The 26525-nt window shown below is 39.2% G+C and overlaps 1 protein-coding gene across 10 annotated transcripts in view; it reads right to left on the bottom strand.

Annotated features, from left to right (window-relative positions):
- LOC129776431 (latrophilin-like protein LAT-2) overlaps positions 1-26525 on the bottom strand; it is a 200159-nt gene that overhangs the window by 24798 nt on the left and 148836 nt on the right. For all 10 annotated transcript variants that reach the window (XM_055782071.1, XM_055782070.1, XM_055782073.1 and 7 more), the window contains 3 exons: positions 21181-21347; positions 20550-20687; positions 3221-3407 (listed from right to left, as the gene is read on the bottom strand). In XM_055782071.1, coding sequence (XP_055638046.1) covers positions 3221-3407; positions 20550-20687; positions 21181-21347 — 492 coding nt within the window. The remainder of the gene's footprint in view (positions 1-3220; positions 3408-20549; positions 20688-21180; positions 21348-26525) is intronic.

Here is a 26525-nt window from a genome sequence, read left to right as displayed (position 1 = left end):
GTTTTAATAATTTTTTATTTAAATTAATATTTTTTTGAATTTTGAATATTTGAAACTACGTGTTTTAAGTGCGTTTATCCACCTGATGTTTTTCGCTTCACAATGACAGGAATTGAAACCGTCAACGCCAATTGAATGAATGAATATTGAGGATAATTTTGCGATATCTTTCGCTCTCTCTCTCATATGATAATGAAAATTGTGATCATATGCACCATGTTTCAATAAAATCGAAAAGAGTCGCATCAAAATTTACTGTTTTCGGCTGATTTAGCGTAGAATTGCTCAATGGAAAAATGATCCATAGTAACTATGACAGATAAGTTCGGTATAACTGAACAAGCAGATGAACTCGCAAGACGCGGCTCAAGCTCACCTTTCACTGGTCCAGAACCATTCTGTGGCATTTCTGAATGTGTGTTGAAGAGTGAGCTGAAGAAATGGGAAGACCGGGAAGTAATGGCCAATTGGATGGCTGTACAACTTAACCAGTCAAAAAAAATATCACACCGAGTATTAAAATTACACAACGATTGCTGAGTCTTAACAAGAAAGACTTCAGCACATTCACTGATCTTATAACAGTAAGTAAAATACCATCTCAAAAACATGGGTTTAGTGCAAGATGATATTTGTCGCTTTTGTAATGTCGAAAGCGAAACCTCGGAACATTTTCTCTGCAATTGCGGAGCACTAACGCTAGACGCAGACTTTAACAACATGATAAGGCTATTCTGGAGCCCAAGGAAGTTTGGTCTGTGTCGCCGATCAGGACCATAAATTTCATCAAACAGATTATTCCTGATTGGCACCTATCTCGCTATAGCTTTCAGTCTACTTCTTCATCAGTAAGCAGTAGATAAGCTTGAAGTGTAGTATACAAAATGGGGCATACCACAATAGTTCAAAATAATGTGATTTTCCAGGATCGACGTCCTGCATATGATTTATTTACAATTTGAGTGGGATGGATTCTGTTTCACACTAGCAAAAATCACTCTCAGAATATTCATTTCCCAATTTTGTGAAAGCTCGATTTTGCATATTGTTATACAATGTTACCGTCATCCGGGGGCAAATTGATTACCGGGGTGAAATTGATCAATCGTATTACTGAAAACAAACATAAATTTTCAGAGGTATTATGCAATTTAATTTTAACTTTTTTAATCTGACATGTTCGATAATCATCTGAAGATTCTTTTTGTCAATGGCTCTTAACGAATCGCTTATTAAATTGCGTGGAAATTAATATTTTTCTGAATAGCATTTTCATTTCCGTATTTAACTATGGTAAAGAAACATAATTTGAACACACCGAAGCAATATTTATAAACGTTAAACACATTAATTCACTTCTAGCCGATACTTGATGAGTAGAATAAGTAATCGAATACTTGAAATTACTATTCAAACAAGTAAGAAAAAAACTGGATTCTGTTCACAAAAAATTTCACAAAAAAGCACCAAGAATGACCAGAACCAAATCCCATAATGCGACATATCGATCGTCTTGGTTTGTCAAAACTAGCTCATTGGTGACTATTTCAAGGGTTTTTGACTACAATTGGATAACCCGAATGGTCTACGGGGACCTGCAGATCAGTGTTCAAATAGAATTATGGAAAGGCATGACCACACCTTTAGGTGAATTAAATCAGGTTTTTGTATCCTCAGACCCTTTAATAATCATTGGAATGACCGTACGTGAAGCAATAATTGATTTACTATACACTTTTGTGCATATGATACTAGAAAATCCTATAAAACATAGATTGATCAATTTCACCCCGAAGCTACATTTTGAAATTTTCTGCTAAAAAATTTCTAAATTAACGCTTAAAAATTTTTTCGAACAATATTTTTCATACCGTTTTGTGGTCTTAGAACCAGTACTGATTTTGAAAATAATTGTGTATAAATCTAACATAAAAAATCGGAAATATTCATATTTTTCGGTACCACAAGTATAACGCCCACATACCTGCTTGGGGAATTAAAACCGTTTCACAGTACGAAGTATTTTTTTCGGTAATTTTCGAAACCCGAACATCTGTGGCAAAACATTCTTTGTTAGATGTGTTGTTTTATGAAATTCACCACCTCGTCGTTTCCAAAATCAGAAATCAATATTAGTGTTCAAGAAGAAGCAATGTTTAGAACCTCTCAATCAGGCCAAAATCAGCTAAAAATTATACATAGAATTTTTGTTCCATTGCAGTAAGTAAATGAACGGCCCACTTGTAAAACCACGCCGTATGGCTATATAAAATCAAAATGGGCTGCGGAATAAAGATCCAAAAGTGAACTCTGAGGCAAAAGAAAACTTCACTATAAATAGACTATAAACAAAGCAGATTACATCAGAAGCACCACAGATGGAACAATCATGACTTCTATTGCCTTCCCAGGGCCACCTCATGAGTAACTTTTGCCATTAATGAACTGCGAATCTTCCATGACAATTAGGGGAAACTTTCCTCCCACCAGCGCCCACTAATGGCTCCCACGGGTTGTCCTGCTACACTATGGCCCTTGCGGAAGTAAGCTGTAGAAGGTTATTGCCGTAAAAGTTACTCATTCATGTTTTTCGGAAGATGCTTATCTTGGCAGAGGCCTGTTTGAGAAGTTTGTTATGGTCATCAAACATGGGTGAAGAATTGTATCGTTCCCCCCGTACTTCCCAGGGCGCAGCCAAAACTATAATTTTCGATACTTGAAAGGCGTATTCGTGGGTTATAATTCAACCGGCGGCTGTCGATGGCCGGGGATGGAAAGTTTTTGGCCTTGAATGGCTTGTAGCGTGACACGGGTTCGTTTGCTGTTTGCACAGGAACACACGGTCCGAGGAAAGTATGGTTTCATAAATCATTCGGTTCCATTCATATTTGAATAGACGGTAGGTTCGGTTAGGAATATGATGCTTTCGTAGCAATTCGTTGAAATTATGAATGCAAAATAACCATTGTGATAAGTCCTTGTGTCATACCAATTTGGAAAGTGATTAGGGCAGAAAATTTCTACAAATAAACCCGTGTATTCAAAAATGTATTAGCCTCCTATTTTACGCTTCATCTAACACTGGCTGTTATTGGCCGACTATGCAAAGAATTAAATGAGGACCATGCAGCAAGGCGGCAAGAGCGTGACCGAGACCAGCTATAAATAAACCCAAACCCCTAAGCAACCGGTCAATGGTGAATCTATTTTCGGTACTCACCTTGAAAAAGAGCCCTATCTGGAGGCCACGTTTTTTCACCATCTTGTTCTTGGCCCGAGAGTCGACCTGCAGCGCAGCGGCTATCTTGACCGCGCCGCCACCCTGACACGCCAGGTAGAAGCCGGCGAAGAGCAGCACCACCGCCGGCACCAGAAAGCCCCAGATGTACGCTGAGCCCTCCATAAGCCTGGTGAAAAAAGGTACAGCAAAGGCAGAGAAAATTAAATGAAATTCAATTAGGTAGCTAAGCTTGTCGGCGGGGTGTTTATTAAGTCGCTCGAGCTTTCGGCGAGGCTTAAATCATTCTCGCCTCGGTGATTTTTTGGTCGGACTGAATTCGGCGATGGGTGGGGAGGGTTATTAATGATAGTATTTTCAACCTTGCAAGCAGCAAAGGAACATCTCTGCATTATTACTTCTTGTTTTAAATCTTATGTAGTTTTTTATTCGTTAATTATTTGAGATTTGAAATTTTGTGATTACATGATCGATTAATATAACCTTGAAAGAACAAAAAGCTCACGTAACGTCTAGTTTTTAGGTGTTCATAAATTCATTTCGGTACGGCAGACCCGTGTTTTTCATTTGGCGCAAGTGATTGTGTCTAATGTTTTGTCAGGATGCATGCCATCTTCAAATATCGAGTTCTTTATGTGCTCTTTAAATTTCGTTGAAATCGACCGTGTTAATTTGAATGCCATCTTGTGAAGCAGAAAGTAACACTTGTTCCATTACTTCCGGTTTGTTTCGGAAGGTTTGAGATCTCGTCTCGCCACTTAGTTGATATCTTGTTTTACGCTAAAGCTGCTATTGCACTTAAACCATCGATTCACGCACTTCCTCGATTTTTATCTAGACTCCAAGCCAATACAGTCTTGACATGGTAGATACTTCATAGGTCACATAAGTCTTTTACGTACTGACCACGCTGAAACCGACTCTGTCAGCTTTTTTAGATTCAACGGTGCAAACTATATTTAGAATCATTCATTCTCCATAAAAATGCGTTTGAATTTGTTTAAAGACGTCCACTCCGAACGAGTGACAACAGATATTTTTAAATTCACAGGATTTACCTCTCAGAAACATGTGTTCGGTGAAATACTCGTGAATATATCCACTTGCGACGATTCAATCTCCAAACTTTCCGGAACACTATTTCCACTTTATTAAGGTTTAACTCTTCCCCTGAACCACTGATGCTACTTGTTTCGATTTCAGTTAGATCCTTGATCCTGGTTGGTATTTTGTCGTGTGATAGGTTTGAGATCTGTTCAGGGAGTATCGCGACTTTTGGATTTCCGCTGGTTACTCATATTCGACTTTCGATTTTTGTTTGTGGCGTTATGTTGGTACTCATGTCTCTCACTCATGTTGACAAATTTGGCCATTCTGTATGTTATGGTAATTTTTAACAGCTGCTGATGGATTTATTTGTTTCAAACTTTTTGAAAGAGAATATCATCGATTTCATAAATTCAGCCAAAGTTTCACGCTGTGTCACCCTAAACATATTTGAAAAATAACGACCTGATGATACCATCATACTAAGATGCACACCTCTTCTGATTTGAATTACTTAAGGGATTGATTTGCAACAATAGCACCAATTTTGCTTGTTGAAATTCCCGTTTAGCCAGAAATGCACCTGATATTAAGAACACTTAATCTAAGTACGATATATTGAACAGTGCGAAGAAAATAAATATAGAACTGGAGATTCAAGAAATGTAAAAAAATTTCCGCTAGTATAGAGAGAAAGTGAGAGAGATTTCGAATGAATATTGGTAAATCGACAAAAACTCAAAAAAAAGAGAATAGACGATAAATGCTAAAAGGATAACATGGCCCTAAAAATCCTAAATCTTTACAAATCAAATATACAAAATCAAATATGAATATAAGTCTATAAATATCGCTTCCAATCGAAAATCCAGAGGGGTGATGTTCAAGACACAACATGGGACTACAAAATTATTGCCGTCATTAACATGTACTGTTGATTGCTCGCTGTCTAGAGCGTTACTAAAACATGTAACTTATTGAATATCCAAATAGATGTTCGGTATCTCTTAGCTAAATTACATCTTCAATAATCTCAAAAACACAATGTTCCCAAAATAATGCACAAATTATACTATGCAACACCAAACAGCAACTGCTATGGAACAATTTTAAACCTACAGTTGTCCATCGAGGGACACAGCTCTCACCGCTTGAGAATACCTTCTTCACGTTCGGATTGAAATGCGTTGCACTTTGACGCCACTTTTAACCCATAAACAATGCTCGAATTAACGAATCATTTACGGTTATCCAGTAAGCGGCTAGACAGCAACGAGGCTTTCCAAACGGCCATTCTAAAGGCTGAGAGTTTTGTTTTTTTTCGGAATTGCCCTTTCTCAAGGCTAGAGGCAAACGAACTGAGAAAGTTCAAAGCCTTCTTCTTCTTCTGGCACTAACATTCTCAGTGGAACTTTGGCGTCCTCAACGTAGGTATTACTTGCGTCATTTTTATTAGTAGTACTGTTTTGAGATTTTTATGCCGAAAAACACGCCTTGAATGTATTCTGAAGTGACAAGCTCTAGAATACGCGTGACCACAGTGCAAGTCGGGAGAAATTTCCTTCACGAAAAATCACCCGGCATGAACGGGAATCGAACCCGAACTCCTGGCCTGATAGTGTGAGACGCTAACCGTTCGGTCACGGGAGCAAGTTCAAAACCACTTTAATTCAGAACATCATTCTCATGATGACCAATAAGTTCGAACACACTCCTAAATTCTCACTAGCTCTTTTCCGGTCAAAAAATATTAAAATCAATTCGCTTTTTATTACTTAGGATATTATTAGGTTATACCCACAGATGATTTTTTAATTGTTCCATCGTCACCTTTATTTGTCTTTGACAACGCATAAAATTAACAATACTTACGTGTGATTTAGATTTTAAACAAACACACTCCACCTGAAGGTATGAAAACCCGACGTGGTACTTCCAATCTTTTTATCGAGCTTCCACCGGATTTGATAAAACAAAACGGTTATTAAAGACCAAAATTGCAATGTGGTGCGAATTGTTTCATTCACAATACACTAACGGCTCTTTGGTTTCGATCCCAGGAATGACTAGAATTAAATTGTTTATTTGTTTGTTTCATAGAGGCTTTAAATTCTCCTCTAGCCTTGGGAAATTCTCTTTTGAAAAACTAACGCATTTTTTCGCACATCGGATTTCCATTTGTTCCCCAATTTAATAGAATAGTTGACGGAAGACAGATTCTATACAAACGAGGAGATGATTACAGAAACGAATGAATATTATTCAAATTGAAAAAAATTATAGGATACGACCGCATTGTTGACGTAGAAATACGCTGTTATTTTATATAAGTCGCTTGTTTATACCTTCGGATATTATTCTTTAATGCTGTGAAATTTTCGAAACAACTACTTAGTAGAATAATCTCTGAAATTTTTTGACGTAGGACTACGTCTTACATTAAGGGTGCCAAATCAGAAAACAGGTCACGTTTTTATGAAATAAAGTTAATGTGATTAACTTTTTTTGCTGCGCACGGATTTTAACGATTTGCATACCAATCGGATCGGAAACTTTCTAAGATTTGTTTGATATGATATACATTACAATCCCATAGTCTGTATATGGTTTAAATTGATGAAAATGGGAAGCATTCCCATTTCTCCATACATTTGTTCTGTCCATTTGTGTGCATTCCAGAACAGAGTTGTCAATAACGAGCAACTTATGCAGCCGCTAGAATAAAAACAGTCGAAGACGAATGAATCGTTGGATTTAAAGTCTCCGTAAATAAAGGGAAAGAAGAAGAAGAGGAATAGAAACAACGTAGAGGGATAGCGAAAAGAGAATATTTGCGATGTAAGTAAGCTGTCGCTAGCGTTTAAGTATTGCATCTCCTCTGAGGAAAATTCTTAGAAACTTTCTGTGCCCGCAACAACAAAGGTCACTTATTCTGCTCGTTTTGTGTATTATGTTTCCCCTCGAGCTATGAACGCTAGCGAATATTTCACTTAGAGTTTATCACTGCAACTGTGTGCATCTGTTAGACGCGTGTTTGATGCTTGTTGAATGGCGATGCACGCAAGATGCCTCTCGTTAAATACTCAGTGCAATGCGTGCATTGATATAAAGAAACAAATTGCGACATATGACCAATTAGTGTATTGTTCTCGCAAACGCAAGAAAAAATCGTTGCTTCTCGAAATGATTCTTTAAAATCACGCAAGCCATTAAACCTTTCCAGGTTCCCCGGAACTTTTTACTAAAGAGTTATTTATGAAACTCGACGTATTCGCAAATAATATCCGAAATGATAAACCAACAAATTAAAAAAGGAGATTGCGTAGTCCTACGTCCTAAGCGGTCGTGTCTCGGATACAGCTCCTCGAATTTTTTTTTCATTGTAGAATCAGTCGACGATTATTGATTGATGATTCATTCTTGCCCTCGTAAAACAATACACTAGCTGATCGTATGTCGTAATTTATTTCATGTCAATGAATTGAAATTCTACCTCGAACGCTATTCCAGTGGGCTTTTTCGCAATTGACATAGACTCGGCAACGGTCGATTATATACATGTTACACCAGCACCATTATTCCACATCTCATAACTACATCAATATATCTTTGGCGCCGCATGGAAAAAAACAACAATGACAACACTTGCAAGTATCAAATATCATGCTACATGTTATTTAGTATTGCCTCAAAGGAATCGCACCTCTAGGCATCGTTCGTACAACGTAAAACAAGCGCCAAACAAGCGTTCGCCATAGCATGCATACAAACTACTAGGAATATAAACACTTCTCATCATTTTGCGCTATTCTCAAAAGAAACGCTTCTGTTAGAATTACTGGCCTCGAAAAAAGTTGCATTACTTTATCATGCTCGAGAAAAGCGCAGCTGTAACCCTTAGTGGAGGAAGTTTTGCTAGCGAAACCTAATCACATACAAAATTCCAGAACGAAATTTACTTTGTTGGTGACTAATCAAGCGAAATAAACTTTTTTTTGTTGATATCAACAACCTCGAAAACAGTAACAATGCTTCATTATGATCAATATTAGCGCAAATGCAATCCTAGTTGAAGGCAGTTTTGCGACTGGCACGCGAACCCAAATAACTTACCTTAACGCCTGCTTCGTCATAGCGTCAGTTTAATGCATTGATGCATTCTCAAAGACACCAAAGAAGCCCTTATGATGACGAAAAAGAAACAATGTTAACTGCTTGGAAAAAGACTGAATTATGCCAAACAGCTTGTACTCTGCTGTAACACCCATCTATGCGAATTCGCTGATGAGTTTATCAAGAGCGACCGCCTTCGCCCCCGGCGGGGGTGCTTGATTTTGGTTGCTGCCTGAGTAACGCCGTTTACATTTTCGATCGACGCGCCGAAATCGCCTACTTCGCTGTTGATCGATGCGGTGTCACACTCGCGAAGGCTCGGTTCTGTGCGAACGCTTTTCACTGCACCAAATCGCGTGCATCATTAGATGACGCTTGCCATGCGTTCGTTTTTTGCAGGGTTCGAGCCTGCCATCCTCTTCTTCTTGCTCATCACACACTACGCGAAACATCCAATTTATGACGCGGAAAGAAAAACACACAATACGAATAACCAAAAACGAACAGAAAAACCAAACGACGATATCCAAGTTGGATTACCATTGGTGGGGTCCAATCTTAGATCGAAGCGCAGCGAAAGCAAAGTGAACTGGATTGCTCAACAGTCCGATGCCGAATGAAAGTTTGCCTCAGCGAGATCCACTGTTTAAACTCTAGGCAAGTATTAAGGTAATATTATATTATCAGACACGTAGCGTAACCGGCACGGCGCGTTTCATGCAAGACAAATATTATTGCGTGTGTTTCAAATGTGTATGCGTATATATAGCGGAACGGCTCCAGGCATACACAGCACGTTTCAGACAAATGCATGAAGGAATTCTCGAAAAGAATATTTTGCCGGTGCCGGACACGAACTACACGGGCGAGTATAACCATACATACAAATCCAACGTCGGAGTTCGTGGTATGGGTGTATTCGTCATTCTTCGGTACGGCATCGGTTTATCACCAGTAGCTACGCTTGGTTCAATTTCGTCAACGCGAATTTACTCTCCCGCTCCGTCTGCGCTGCCGTCCGTACCGAGAAGTTGCTGTGCCTGATAGTATGAATACATAATGTATTTGTGTGCCCGTGTCGGTTCGTGCCGTTTACGCTACGTGCTGGATAATATAAAACGGCCTTTACTCTTCATTCTTCTACTTTTGCTTTGTTCATGGAGACATCAAATCCTACGATTTTCCCTTCGTTGGTCGTCGAAAAGTTATTTGACAGCTCTGTTCGGGAAAGCACACAAATGGACAGAACAAACATATGGGAAAATGGAAACGCTTAGAGTTTTCATGAATTTTAACCATTTACAAACCAGGGGATTCTAATGTATAGCATATTAAAAAAATCTTAGGGATTTTTCGATTCGTTTAGTATGTAAATCGCCAAAATCCGTTCACGGCAAAAATAGTTATTAACGTTAACTTTATTTCATAAAAATGTGGCCTGTTTTCTGATTTGGCACCCTTAATGAAAGACGTAGTTCTACGTCAAAAAATCCTATTATTGGAACATGAACAAACGAGAGCAGCGTCGAACGAAGCGTACAAGTCTACAAGGAGACTATGTTGAAAAAAAGGTTTACCCCAAACAATTTTGTAGTTACGAGGGTAATGACCCTCGTATAATACTTTAGCTGCCGGTCGTCCACATGCATCAGCAGTTAACCAATCATGACTGAGATAGATTTTCAAGTAGGTACCGATAGTTTGCTTACAAAGAAGTTTTTAAAACTCGTCTTCTTATCTTCTTAAATGGCACTAATGTTCCTAGAGGAACTTCGCCTTCTCGACGTAGTATTACTTGTGTCATTTCTATGCCAAATAACACACCTTGAATGCATTCTGAGTGGCAAGCTTAAAATTACGCGTGACCACATTTCATTGACGAAAAATTCCCCCGACCAGAACGGGGATCGAACCTGAACCCCGTCATGTTAGGTGTGACGCTAACCACTCGACCACAGGAGCAGAGTTTTTAAAACTCGTACATCTTTTATTTTTCGAATGAACTGATTATCATACCACTTCGTTTAGCTGGCAGCCAGGGTATTAACCCTTTGCGATCGTATTTAATTTGGACATGGGTGTCATACTGGTCCAAATTATGTTTCCTTGAAAAAGCTGTGATACATGCAAGCTTATGAAAAATAAACATTTTTTCATTGTTTTTGTGAATATATATATATATATATATATATATATATATATATATATATATATATATATATATATATATATATATATATATATATATATATATATATATATATATATATATATATATATATATATATATATATATATATATATATATATATATATATATATATATATATATATATATATATTAATGTATATGTATTATGTTTTTAAATAAAATATTATATTTTATAATTCGTTTTTGTCTGAAATTCTTCAAACAGTCTCCGAGAGTAAAACATATGAAGTATAATCAATACATAATTTTATTTTTATTATCCGTTGATTATGAGACACTTGATGTAATAAATGTGTAATTAATGACAGCAATGTGTATCCGAAGAGATCAGCAATTTTCATTTTTTTGCATGAGATTATTCAGATGACCTAAGATACTTGTGTAAACAATTATTCTGCTCTTTTAAAATAACAACTTCAACATAATTTAAACAAGTAGTTACTGAAATAATGATTTCTGCGCATCCGAAATTATCAGCAGAACTTTTCACTTTAGATAAACTGCTATAGATTTTATCGCTTGAGACACTTATGCGATTATTCAAATAACATGAGACATTTATGCAAACAGTAGTTCTGATACTTATGAGCAATCTTTTCCATCACACCAAAGTGTTACAATGACTAAATTCTGATTTAATGATTTTTGTCCTACAATCCTATGCATTCAACGCATTGTGAGTTGTCTTGTGTGGGTGTGGGTGTGGGTTTGATACTGAGTACCGTTATCTATTACTCATGGGAGTACCGTATTCAAAACCATGTACTCCAAGTGTCACGCTCTCGTTTGCAAAATTTTAAGCTTTCATCCCAGTACAGAAATGAAGGTAGCTAATGTTCCTCTAAGATAACATGTATGTACACTTGACAAAAAAAATTTAAGGAACAGAGTGCGACATCGCATTTTTTGATGATTTTTAAAAAGGTTCGACTTCGTGAAAAATCGACGCATTAAGATGGGATGTAACAGATGGCAACTAAAATATTGGATTTCATGTTTCAAGTTGTAAAAAAAGTCAAACATACTTGAAGAAGATCTGATTTATTGAAATAAAATACACTCGATTATATACAGACTCGATTATATGTGATTCGATCATATACAATTTTGGACTCGATTATATTGAATTTTTTTTTTATTTCAAGAAGAAATGTAACCTTTCACCGTTAAGTGGGGTGAATATCGTGATTTTTGAAGATTTTACCAGGAATTGTTTATATCGATGTTGCAACCAAATTAAGAAAGATAGATATTGGGCGTCAAAGAACAAAATGTAGAACAGTTCAAGAATTTCAATTTAATTGATAGAAACAATCTAGTTTAATCTAAATTTTTCAGGAGGAAATTAATAATAACACATTAAAAATTATTAACTTTTAAGTTATCACTTCCAAAATGTTATTAAAATCCTAATTTAGATGTTCCACTACTATACCCTGTACTAAATTCTTTAATCTCTCAAATGAAAGCAACGGAATCGTTTTCTGTGGCGTTCTTTGTAATGTAGACCCAGTTTGAGGCAACAGAGTCCGAAACAAAAAAAAAGTTCTTTAGCTCTGTCATTGTGGAAATTCTAACATATGCGTAGAAGGGTTTTTTTTTTATCAAATATGATCTGGATAAATTTATTTTTTTCATGTGTTTTCTGACTTTAAGGGGGTGAATCAAAAATCAAATTCCACTTTTATATTCAAAAATCGAAAAATACACGCAAAAAAAAATTTTTTTGACTCGCTTATATACTGTGAAAAGAAATCAGAAACTGTGTACAATCGAGTCCGCGCTGTATTAAAGTAAGTACTAATGTTATTAGGTATGATTTTAGCCTAGTGTATCCCCTAAAACCCTGCAAAAAATCATATTGATAATTCAGCTGTTTTTCTTGGTGTTTTTCTTACCTGATCGATCAAAACTATGAGATAATTCGAGGAGCACTTTTTAGATATAATTTTTTTTACATTAGGTTCAAGTTTTGAGTGGGATTTTCAACGGTATATTTACAATGTAATTTTTCCTAAATAGTTCATTGTTCATTCTCTAACAATTTTGTCAAACATCGTATTTTACTAAGACATCTGGGTTTTGAGATAGAATTTTTTGGAAAAAGTTTAACAATTCGCATACACCCTTATAAAAAATCAGTTGAAATTAAAATTGGTTATATGGTAATGGAAATTGTGATTTTGGTAAACAAAAAATTTTTTCAATGAAATTCTACTAAACCTGCTACTAAATTCTTTTGTTCCAATAAGATCTGCTAAAAGGAATCATTGGTTTACTAATAAAATCGTGCAAACTATTCAGGATAAGAACATTCTCGTGTGGAACCATTTAACGCAATCTTGATGAAATCCACTCACACTATTCATACTGTTGATTTCGTTAGTTAGTTGATCCCAAAAAACAATGCCTCTGACAAACAGTGTATTTGCGTAATGCGATTAATTATATCGTTGTATCACATAGAAACTATTACTACGATTACTACGAAGGGCAGTAAGTTTTCCAAACACAAGGTTGCGCAATGTTTCTATCCATAATAGCTTGCGCGTAGTAATCGTAGTCTTCGTAGTAGGAACTATGTGATCGCGCAATTAGTAAACCAATGAATCATTTCAGCAGTTGTTGACCTTATTGGAACAAAAGAATTCAGTAGCAGGTTTAGTAGATGCCCATTGAAAAAAATCACGAGACAACTTTCAATCTTTTTGATATGCTATTCACTATTCACAAATATAATATATTGAAGATATTGATGAATTCGAAATATATTGAACTGTAAGAAGTGCACCCGTGGCCGAATGAATAGCGTATCACATTATCATGCCGGGTGTTTGGGTTCGATTCCCGTTATGGCCGGGGGATTTTTCGACAAAGAAATTTCCTTCGACTTGCACTGTGGTCACGCGTATTCTAGAGCTTGCCCCTCGGAATACATCAAGGCAAGGCGTATTATTTGGCTTAGGAAACCTGAACTAAGTATTAATAAATGACGCTAGTTAATGCATACGTTGAGACGGTAAAAGTTCCATAGGGAACGTTAACGCCTTTGAATATATATGAACTGTAAGAAACAGTTTATAAGTTTTGGTAAATTTTTCTTGGCAACATCGCTATATGTGTGTAGAAGTTTGAAATTCTTGTTCGTTGTTTTTCATAATATTTTCCGTATTTTTCAACCCCGTAAATTCTTATTCGATCTATTCATCGTGAGTCATATTTTCGTGAATCGTTCGAAGTGTTTACATAGTTGTCGTCCATGACGTGGTGATTATAAATTACATCTCGCGAATGTTGTGTTCTTTGTTAGTGGAAAAAAAAGAACAAAGGCATACCTTTACGCCGATTTTTCCAACTAATGCAACATCTGGACGTAAACCTTTCCGAAATTTGTTAGTGAGTGGTAGAGTCTTGCTTTTTTGTTTTGGTCATGGCTTTCACATTATCTGATCAGTGATGTGCACGACTTTACAGATTGATAGTTCAATAATTTCTGTATTGATGAAACATAGTTTTCATGCTAAAATATATATATATATATATATATATATATATATATATATATATATATATATATATATATATATATATATATATATATATATATATATATATATATATATATATATATATATATATATATATATATATATATATATATATTTCGTGTTTGTACCTCATTTTCAGTATTGTATTGCATTATCCGTGATTTTCGTTATACGCGATGGCCTAGCTCGACTATTTCGCGGATGATCGGGGTTCTACTGTACTTCTATATACTAGCGCTTCTGTGGATATAGCGTAGGCGAATTATCATGGGAAAATATTGCAAAAAGTACTCCGAAGAAATTCATATAACATTCATATTTCTCGATCAACGCGAACATCCTGTTTTGAATGTGTGATGATTGCGCGAATCTGTTTCAGAACTCCCATTTTCTACTAAAGGGTGTGTCACATCAAATTGCATCACGGAAAAAACGCTGTAGAAATTCGCCCAGTAGACCGATCCTTTTGAAAATTTTAGACAGTAAAATAAAATCTATTAAACAACTATTGGCATTTTCTTTTTATTCATACTTTGAGCCCAAGCCCGTATGCTCGCACCTTCCTCTTTACCCCGTCCATAAGGTTCTGTACAACGTCAGGTTGTAGTTTTTTTGAACAGAAATCCATTTTCTCTTGAAGTCCGCCGCCGATTTGACAACTTTTGGGTTCTTCCGGAGGGCCTGCTTCATAATCGCCCAATATTTCTCTATTGGGCGAAGCTCCGGCGCGTTGGGCGGGTTCATTTCCTTTGGCACGAAGGTGACTCCGTTGGCTTCGTACCACTCCAACACGTCCTTTGAATAGTGGCACGAAGCGGGATCCGGCCAGAAGATGGTCGGGCCCTCGTGCTGCTTCAATAGTGGTAGTAAGCGCTTCTGTAGGCACTCCTTAAGGTAAACCTGCCCGTTTACCGTGCCAGTCATCACGAAGGGGGCGCTCCGCTTTCCGCAAGAGCGGATCGCTTGCCACACCAAGTACTTTTTGGCAAACTTGGATAGTTTCTGCTTGCGAATCTCCTCCGGAACGTTGAATTTGTCCTCTGCGGAGAAGAACAACAGGCCCGGCAGCTGACGAAAGTCCGCTTTGACGTAGGTTTCGTCGTCCATTACCAGGCAATGCGGCTTCGTCAGCATTTCGGTGTACAGCTTCCGGGCTCGCGTCTTCCCCACCATGTTTTGCCTTTCGTCGCGGTTAGGAGCCTTCTGAACCTTATATGTACGCAGGCTCTCCCGCTGCTTGGTACGCTAGACGAATGAACTTGACGAATCAGCTTATTGGCGACATCCCGGACCGAACTTCTCGGATCACTTCTAAACTGCTTAACTACGCGCTTGTGATCTTTTACACTGACGGAGCATCCATTTTTGCCGTTCTTCACCTTCCAGTCGATGGTTAGGTAGTCGAAGTATCGTTTTAGTACTCTACTGACCGTGGATTGGACGATTCCCAGCATCTTACCGATGTCTCGATGTGACAACTCCGGATTCTCGAAATGAGTGCGCAGGATTAATTCACGACGCTCTTTTTCGTTCGACGACATTTTTCCAAATTTACGAAAAATTGACAGTGAAGCATGGCCAACGTGATCTATACACTCTTATCTGATTATAAGCGAAAGCTGAAAATATAATTTCTAAAAATTAAATTTCTACAGCGGTTTTTCCGTGATGCAATTTGATCTGACACACCCTTTACTTCGCTCTGGCCTTCTATAGAACAACGAAGGAGTGCAAAACGCCCACTAGGGATTAAGCAAAACGCCAACTATTGATTAAACCAGCGCAGGAAAATGTAGCCTCAGTTCCCATCGTGAAAAACAATGAAGACCGTAAATTCTGGCTTTAGCTCTTCGGAACTTGCCCCGATGTGACGGTGGAAGCCGTGCGTGCGATGGCGAAGGCTAGTTTAGAAATCATTAATGATCCGCCAGTAGTAAAGTTAGTACCAAAGACAAAGACACCAATACACTTTCGTTTGTGTCATTCAAAATAGGACTCGACCCTTCGCTTGAAGGCAGATCACTTGATCCGGAAACGTAGTCAGAGGGCTTGCTGTTTCGAGAGTTTGAAGATACTCCGACACAAAAATTTCACCATCCACTGACGACCAAAAGAACAGCTACACAGTCAGTCGCACCGGAAACGTCGTCTTTTTTTTTACTCCCATTACGGATCGGAGATAATTGTTCATCACCCGGGGCGCGATAAATCCAGCAGTTTGGAAACCCCGAATCCCCCAAGCACAGTCCCGTCTCTTCCACCAGCATTCTTCAGTCGTCCCGGTCCTGTGCATGGGTGCGGAGATGGGGTCTTCCAAACTGTTTCAACAGGCAAGTGCATATCCGATTCGTTCTTCTCACCTCTGGTAATACCGGCGCTTTCAGCATGATTTTATCAACAATATCTGTTATGCCGCGCGAAACTTTCGCTCCTGCTGATGGTGCATTCAGCCGGCTCATCTCACCAAAAACCTCGCATATTGTTTCCAGTCATTCGATACGAGGAAATTTTGGTGTACCGAACTTCACATCGCTCTCTGTACTGTCTACAGCAGCACTGATGTCTCCGGGATGCATGCCTGCAAGCTACATGGAAACCCCTAATCCTCACGTCACAGTCGAGCCATTTCCGTCAACTACCTGCAGTCATCCCGGTCCAGTGTACGATGATGGAGAAGGGGTCTTCCACCCAGCCACAGCAGGCAAGTACCCTCACGTAAAAAGCATTTTGCGCCAAGGGAGGTCTATCGCTTCCAGTTGCCATAGAACATCCAACCACGCTACCTATGAATTAGGAACAAAAACACGCCCCACTAAACATCCTATTTCCGTGTACTACCAGAATTTCAGAGGCATACGCACCAAAATCGCGCAGCTACGTTTGCTGCTATCTAGCTGCGATTACTATGTCCTGGTCTTCCCTGAAACTTGGCTTCGAGTAGACATTGACAGTGCTGAGATCTCGACCGCTATGACCGGAGCGTGTTATCAAGCCATCACTCCCGCGGAGGAGGGGTGCTGATCGCAGTAAAAGCGCAACTCAAGTAAAAGCGTAACTCGTCAATGAAATAGACGACAATCCTTCCTATGATTTCAAGCTATGCAATTTCGCACAGCTGAAAATGGCTCTCGAGGCTGTTGACTGGGAAACTCCACTGCAAACCGGATCAGTAAATCAACTACTTTCAACATTCTACGAAAAGCTCTACGCAGTGCTTGATGACAATGTGCCTCGCAGAAAACGTTCATTCAGCTCAATGTCTGGTAAACCGTGGTGGACCCGTTAACTCCGAAACTTGCGCAACATTCTCAGGAAAGTTCGTCGCCGCTTCTTCAATTCAAAGTCTACAAACGATCGAAACTACCTCCAAGAGATTGAACTACTGTATAAAACAACGGCATTCTCGACATTCTCAGAGGAAACGGCATGCTTCTGGAACTTTGTGAAGAAAAGGCAATCATCCACTCGCATACCACGTAGTGTGAGCTTCAATGGTGCCCAAGCCAACGTGCACCACTGCGTTTCACAACTATAGAACCACTCAATTTTTCTGAGTTTCCAGAGATAAGTAAAAAGTCGGTTGAATTGAAGTATATGGTGTAGAATATAATAACTATCTTCATTTATAAGCCTGGCCATTTGAACTTTATTGTTGTGTTCAGACGCGAAACATTCAAAAAACTAAAATTCCAGTGTTTCATAACTATAGAACCAGATGGAAAAAACTCTCACTCCTTTACAAAATTAACGTCAATTTCACATGAACTACAATAATTTTCTAATACGTAGGTCATTATTAGTTCTCAATCAGTTCAAATATCCCATTCGGGGTGATTTCGACCAAGCTGCGTCATGTTGTAGTGTGTATCTCGTTCTACGCAGAGGATACTGCTCGTTTAAGCGCTTTAAATCACTCATACTGTTGGTGAGCTGCATCTACTATTCGTACGATCACTCCTCATAAGTTATTGATAGGGGTTTGATCTAGTGAAGAAGCCTACCAGTCCAGACTCTGAAGCCTCTATTTATGAAACCATGCCCTAACATTCTGGATGTTACGAATTGATTCCAAATTACCCAATTATCATATTGTTTTATGTAAAAACAGCACTAAATGATTCTGAAGTACTTCCTTGTCCTTCTGACAGTTCATTCATGTTGATGGTAAGCTATCTTAACCAGGCATTTTTGAAAAAATTCTCTCCAAACCATAGAAATCCCATCTCTAAAACTGTGGGTCCAAGAACTAATGTGGAAGCTAATCCCATGAGTTTCACTGTTTCTGGAGAACTTCTCTGATGAAAAGAGATTCAACATGTAATTTTTCAACTCGTAACATTGCAGACGACAGTTTGGTGGTTTGAGGGAAATATCTTCAAAAAGGCTTGGTTCAGATAGCTTTTCATCAACACGAATGTACAGTCAGAAGTGCAACGAAGTACTTCAGAATCATTTAGTTTTAGCATAAAAAACAATTGGGTAATTTGGCATCAATTCATAAAATCCAGTAGGTCAGGGCGTGGTTTCATGAATAGGAGCTTCAGATTCTGGACTGGTCAGCTATACCCTATCAAGAACTTATGAAGAGTGATCGTACGAATAGTAGATGCAGCTCACAAGCAGTATTAGTGATTTGAAGAGCTTAACCGAGCAGTATCCTCTGCGTATAACGAAATACACACTACAACATGGCGCAGCTTGGTCGAAACCACCCCAAATGGGATATTTGTATAGATTGAGAACTAAAGATGACCTACGAATCAGAAACTTATTGTAATTCATGAGAAATTGACGTTAATTCTGTATTAGAGTAAGAGTTTTTCCATCTGGTTCTATAGTTATGAAACACTGGAATTTTAGTTTTTTGAATGTTTCGTGCCTGAACACAACAATAAAGTTCAAAGTGCCAGGCTTATAAATGAAGATAGTTATTATATTCTACACCATATACTTCAATTCAACCGACTTCTTACATATCTCTGGAAACTCAGAAAAATTGAGTGGTTCTATAGTTGTGAAACGCAGTGTAGGTTGGCATTCATTTCCTTCGGCCGTTGTCAAGGTCCTGTCAGTCATCAATACTCGATGGAAACGGAAGTATTGCAGCGTGTATCATCCATCTACGACCTTAGAGTCACAACCGACTGCAAACTCGGATTCGGTAAGCACGTGGCCGCTATAACTGCGAAAGCTTTCTCCGTACTAGGCTTCATATGACGTCACGCAGCGGAGTTTACAGATGTACATGCACTGAAAACACTTTATTGTTCGCTAGTTCGTAGCATGCTGGAGTAGGCTGCGCCTGTTTGGTACCCTTACCACACTGCGCCTGTTATATCTATCGAGTGGGTTCAGGAAAAAAATTTGCGCTTTGTTCTTAGGCTACTTCCTTGGAACGATGCAACCAACCTTCCTGCGTATCCGGATACATGCCAGCTCATACGACTGGAAACACTATCAGCTAGACGAGTCACGATACAGCGATTATTTATATTCGACATTCTCAGAGGATCTATGGGCTGTGCTGAATTGCTCGCACAGATCTTGTTCTACATTCCTCCTAGACGATTTCGGAACTCCCCACTATTAGCAGTGCCATACCATAGAACGAACTATGGCTATAATAACCCGTTCGATTCTTGCCTTCGTCAGTTCAATTTTATTTGTCACGAGTACGACTTTTACCTGACGAAAAACGCATTTAAAAATAGAATAAGAAGTTTACCATAGTTATAAGAAATTACAGTCGGTGCGACTTGTCGAAGACGGTGTGAATAAATAAATAAATAAATAAATATGAGCTTCCAAAGATACAATCGAAGTTCTTCTTAACATGTCCGTATTCCACCCGCTTTTAAAAATACCCGCGGTGATGGCTATATACCATATCATACTGACCATCGGTATTCCTAGTATTCCTTGAACGTACATCTTCTTCTTCTTCTTTGTTTTAAAGAGGCTTTAAATTTTCCAGTTCATTCGCCTCTAAACGTACATCTTGTTCTAAGTTCTTGTTTCAAGCTAATTAAATGAAAGACAAATGCAACTTTCTCCATTGACAACATCGAATATAATATTCGACAAAGAAAATAACTGTGTATAATATCATCAAATGTTGAGATAAAAGAAGGTGGAAAATTCAACGATATAATAGAAATATGTTCCACTTTGTTCAGTTGAGCATGCCTAAGCCATACCGGTGCCCTCATCACCACATAAACGCAAACTTGTTAGTATTCCACACAATAGTGTCGGTCATAAGTTCCAAAACATGTTATTCGATCGCTGCTCCGTATAAGCGTACATTTCGAATAAATGGCAAATAACGCCTCCCTCAAAGGGCGCAGCAATCGAATCCGTTTAATGGCACTTTGATTCGTTCGAAACTCACCAACAGTGGCTATCCCCGTTGAGGTCGTGCACGATCTGTGCTATAACCTGCGCTCCGGTTATCCTCACGTCCCGTTCCTTGTACTTGAAGGCAGCGGCCACGCCTAGCATCAGCAGCGGAAAGCCCCAGGATAGAACACTGTGGAGAGAAAAAAAAGGATAGGGAAGAAAGAAACACTATCAAGACGAGAGAACAAAAAACCCGACCCAATCGCTATTATGTTCACTCGAGGCACTGAAGGTGTAATATGTGTAAAGTGGCCTTTGTACTTTTGTCGAGCGATTTTCCCTTCTCCTCGGGAAGCAAGCTAGAAGGTGAGAAACCCACTAAGTGCGGGAAATCGATACCGCGTCATTCAGGAACTCAGGGCTCAGCTGGTGGATACTTTTGTTCGTCGGTTTCATGTTCGCCTAAACTTTGTTGTCGTATTTCTTATTGGAACAGACACCAGCTGGTCGTTCCCTCCTTTTTATCATTTTCCACTTCGCGCTCGTCATAAAATTGTCATTGGCCTCGTAAAAAGTGTAACAACGTTTTGATAGCTTTGCGAAAAGTTGGTCTCGTCTCGCGATGATTCTCGGTTTGCGTCTCACGCCGCATCACGAGACGAAGGTCAGGATCTAATAATTACCTGTAATGTGCCAAGGCTCGGCCCATACTTGGCTCCGGGTTGGGATTGAGGTTGGTGCTGGAACGGAACAGCACCAGCGCGTGATGACAGCAGCAGCATAGCCAACACATCGAGGCCAGCTTCATGAAGAGCAGAGCCAGCGAGAGCGAGAGGCACAGCTCGGTGTCCTGGAAACGAGAAATGAAATATTACGCAACGTGACATTTCGGGGGCGGCCGTTGATAAATAGAATTCTAGGCGGCCGTTCTGGAATACAAAGTGGCACAACGGACGAATTCCAGCAGCCAACTCGAGATAATGGAACGTACGGTTTGTTGCCCTTCAGGGGTATGGGAAAACAATAATCAAACTTCAGCGGAAGGAACCGGTCTGGGAGGATACAATACGGTTTCAATTTGCACACCCGTCGGGGGCGGGTGTTAGGGGCTTTGTGTTGTTACTCATGTGGGCCGTAGAGAAGTGGAATTATATTTATGTTCTTGGCCTCGCACGAACGCGCCAACTTCCCGTCCGTCGGAGCGAGCCGTGTTCACTGGAAAGGCTAATTTTTCGTTGATTTGTGTGCATAGTGTTTCCACATGGCAATGTTTTGTTTAAGTTCAGACGATTTGTTGAATCGAGGGGATGTTTGCTTGCGAGAAAGTTTTCAGAAGTTCTTTATTACCACGAAATGAGATATTCAGCACGGTCTTTATACTGTTTCCTTTTTTTCTGCTGAAGGATTTATATCATGATGTGGAGACGGTAATATAGAAACGTGTTTAGAATTGGGTTGGGAAGGATTTTTTAAAACAAGATTGAAATATATATATTTAAGAAACAAGTGTAGAAAATATTGGTATTCAACTGAAGATTTAAACGTAAGAGTAAGGCTCCTGATATAAGTAAAGCTTTTCGAAATACTTTTGACGTGGGACTACGTCTAACCGGAGTATATGGGGGGTAAAATGAAAACCTAAACACAGAACATGCAGGAAAAAATGATTGATAGGGAATATTTCTACGCTTCTATCGCAATCAATAAAATGTTATTTTTCATTAGATAAACAATTGAATAACTGTAAAATTTTAAGCGTTATCCAAACGGCATAACTGCCTCATTTTGATTGGCCCGATCTGCGATTTCCCTAACACAGCCATCAAACCCAAGCAGCCTTGGGTAAATCAGCATTGCAAATACATGAAAGTCGGGGGTATTTTTGTTCCGACTGAAATGTGTTTCCCTAACACAGACTTTAAATCCAAGGAGCGTGATGGAAATTGGCATTCCAAATACATGTAAGTCGGGGGCATTTTTGGTCCGACTGAAATGTGTTTCCCTAACACAGAGTTCAAATCCATGTAGCGTGGGGAAATCGACATTGCAAATACATGAAAGTCGGGGGAATTTTTGTTCCGATTGAAATGTGTTTCCCCAACACAGACTTCAGAACCAAGGTGTCTGAGGAAATTGGCATTGTAAATTCATGCAAGTCAGTGGCACTTTTGTTCCGACTGAAATGTGTTTGCTTAACACAGACTTCAAAACCAAAATGTCTGGGGAAAATCGGCTCTGCAAATAAATGCAAGCTTCGAGTACTTTTGTACTCGCTCGCCTTTGTGCAAACTAAAATATGTTTCCTTAATACGGTCTCCTAAACTTGGGAACCTGGAAAAATCGTGCAGACACTAGAGACGAATGAACTTTTTAAGTTTAAATCCTTCATAGTATAAAAAGTAGAAGGTGAAGTTTTTGATTCATGCTAGTCGGGGGTATCTCTGCACCCGCATTTTTTTTTGCACTCCGAAATGTGTTTTCCTAGCACGGATTACAAAAGCGGGTACAAACACAACGCTTTGGCTCGGTTATTCATTATTGTATTGAACGATATACCTTCATATCTTCCGCTCACTGAATTTCTACGCATACCATTTGATGATTAGGCAAAATGTTGTTAACCATTTGCAGCGATAACGCCTATTGATTAAACAATATGCGTTCGATATACATGTCAAAATCGGAACAGAGTGCCTGAGTGCCTTCGGAAATTGTTTCATTGCATAAAAAATTTAACCAATACAAACAAATGATTGATAAGCTAATGTAGTCCCACGTCAACCTTGCGGTTATATCATAGATATAACCCACCCATTTTTTTTTTATCTTATCAGGATATAAATCTAGCATTTATATATTGGGTTCCGAAAAATTCAAGCGAGCCATTTTACCCGGTAGACACATATATAACCTCCTCCTCTATTTATATCCTTTTTAAATATGAAGCACACAAATCTCAGCTTTTTTTACTGGTGACGCTGCTGTCCCAAAGCGAAAGATTCGCAGAATCACTTCAGTCACGTAACGTCGGGTAGACACTGGTGGAGTCTAAAAATTTTCCGACAAATGGTCGGATGGTGGGATGAAAGAAACATCGCATCAACAGTTGTTAGTAAACATGCTATTACCGCACGCGAGGTGTCGAAAAACCACTCCATCCTCTGCTATTCGCCGAAGGGTGAATCAAGCCGGGTGGTCGGACAAATAGGATACGTCAACAAGAGCTGTGAATTTCCGGCTGTTGATGAAGTTCTTCGCGCTCCCCGTCCATGATGAACAAAATCAACGAGTTTGGTTTGAATTTTAGCCCTTCTGTGATGTAACTTTAGCCCTTCTGAGATTGATGAAAATATTCACAGTTTTGGCTGGTGCTAGAATACTATTCGGATGGTACGATTGCCATTCCATTTACTAAGTCTAGAGAAAAATAGAAAATACGGCTCCGCCACTGGGCAATATTTCACTCCCGGGCACTGACAAGCCTTATCTGCAATACACAAAAGACGTTTTTCCAAGCCAAAGCAATTTGTCATGAAAAAGCTATTCATCACTGTGTGTGACCGTCTGTCTGATCGCTGTCTAATATGCCTGCGGTTTCACTAGCAGGATGGTGGGTGTAAACCTTTGGCTACCACTCGTGTTGCGAGTGTACCGACAGAGTGACAACCGGAACAGACAGGTGAGTTGGCGATAATTCTTCACCTAGAGTGTAGAGCAAGGGTGGGACTCCAGATGACAAATGCAGAAACGATTATTTCTTCAGAAGTAGTATCTCAGAATATTAATATTAATGTAGTTCTCGAACCGCGAAAGTTCATTCGCCTCTAGTATCTGAAATGACTATTTTCCCAGACTTCTCAGTTTAAAGGTACGTTTTAGGGAAACATTCCGGTCTGCACAACGACAAGCGAGTACAAAAGTACTCAACACCAAAAAATACCCCCAACTTGCATGTATTTGCAAAGCGGATTCCCCCAGGCACATTGATTTTGAAGTCCGTGTTAGGGAAAGCGGCTCGGTGGGAACAAAAATACCCTCGACAAGCATGTATTATTACAAAGCGGATATCCACAGATACATCGATTTCGAAGTCTGTTTTGGGGAAACCGTAGATCGGGCCAATCAAAACATGGCAGTTTATTAATGGTGATAGACGCGTAGAAATATTAGGCTATCAAAAAAGTCCTACGTTATTTCCGCGAGGTGTCGTTGTAAGCGCGTAGTTCTAGTTGTATTCATTGTATCGAGTCATACTATAGCATGTTGGAAAGGTATTTTTGCGCGCTATAATATGGTCCTTGGCAGTGTTTTGTTTGGTTAAGTCGTTCATGAGTTATAGTGTCGCAAATATGGAGCAAAATAAAGAGAAAATCCGACATATTTTACAGTACTACTATGACAAAGGCAAAAATGCATCTCAAGCTGCCAATAAAATTTGTGCAGTTTATGGACCCGATACAGTTTCCATTTCCACCGCACAACGATGGTTTCAACGTTTTCGTTCTGGTGTAGAGGTCGTCGAAGATGCGCCACGCTCCGGAAGGCCTGTCGTCGAAAATTGCGACAAAATCGCTGAATAAGCCGAGAAAGACCGGCATAGTAGCAGTCGTAGCATCGGCCAAGAGCTGGGGATAAGTCATCAAACCGTTATTAACCATTTGAAGAAGCTTGGATTCACAAAGAAGCTCGATGTATGGGTGCCACACACGTTGACGCTAAAAAAACATCTTTGACCGTATCGACGCATGTGAATTGCTGCTGAATCGCAACAAAATCGACCCGTTTCTGAAGCGGATGGTGACTGGCGATGAAAAGTGGATCACTTACGACAACGTGAAGCGCAAACGGTCGTGGTCGAAGCCCGCTGAAGCGGCTCAGACGGTGGCCAAGCCCTCATTAACGGCCGGGAAGGTTCTGCTGTGTGTTTGGTGGGATTGTCAAGAAATAATCTATTATGAGCTGCTTCCCTATGGCCAAACGCTCAATTCGGACCTGTACTGCCAACAACTGGACCGCTTGAAGGTAGCACTCATGAAGAAGAGGCCATCTTTGATAAACAGAGGCTGCATTGTCTTCCATCAGGACAACGCCAGGCCACACACTTCTTTGGTGACGCGCCAGAAGTTCCGGGAGCTCGGATGGGAGGTTCTTTTGCATCCGCCGTATAGTCCGGACCTTGCACTAAGTGACTACCACCTGTTTTTGTCCATGGCGAACGAGCTAGGTAGTCAGAAGTTAGCCACAAAAGAGGCCTGTGAAAATTGGCTATCCGGGTTTTTTGCCAATAAGGAAGCGAGCTTCTATAACAGGGATATTATGAAGTTGGCATCTCGTTGGGAACAAGTCATCGAACAAAAAGACGCATATTTGACTTAAAACAGATGATTGTAACTAATTTTATGAACAAATGAAAATTCAAAAAAAATACCGCAGGACTTTTTTGACAGCCTAATATTTCCTATCAATTGATGCAAACATCTTCCCGATCTGTTAAGAAATGTTCGAGTTATAAGCATTAGAAATACGGGTAGGGTTAACACAAAACGGTAGAACAAATGCATGGGAAAAAGGAAGTTCTTCTAGTTTTCATGAATTTAAACCGTTTAGAGATTAGCGAATTGTAATGTAAAGCATATCAAACAAAAGAGAATTTCCGATTCGATTGGTATGCAACGACTTATTTGAACGAAATTGACGTTGAGGACACTTTATTCTAAGCATTCAACAATGTATGAAAATATCATGTTGAAATTCTGACTGTTTGTCTTACAACGAAATGTATTCAAGGTGGTCTTACAGAAGTTGGGCAGAGTGTGCTATATTGAAAGAAAAATTAATTGAACCAAAATTGTGTAACCAATTTTTGCGAACTACGATGGACTAGTAATACTCATTGAAGTTTTGTTTGACGCAAATACTAAATCAAAAACACGGTTCCTCTTATCAAAATCAGCTAATGATTTGATACTTCTGTGTTATTTGTACTTCTGGTGCGATGTACTACAAGAAGTAGACCTTTTTTGTAGAA

This window comes from Toxorhynchites rutilus, chromosome 3 (genome assembly GCF_029784135.1).
Source record: "Toxorhynchites rutilus septentrionalis strain SRP chromosome 3, ASM2978413v1, whole genome shotgun sequence".
NCBI classification, from domain to species: Eukaryota; Metazoa; Arthropoda; class Insecta; order Diptera; family Culicidae; genus Toxorhynchites; species Toxorhynchites rutilus.
The sequence above is the reverse complement of the archived record's forward strand: the minus strand, read 5'-3'. Positions and strand labels throughout refer to the sequence as shown.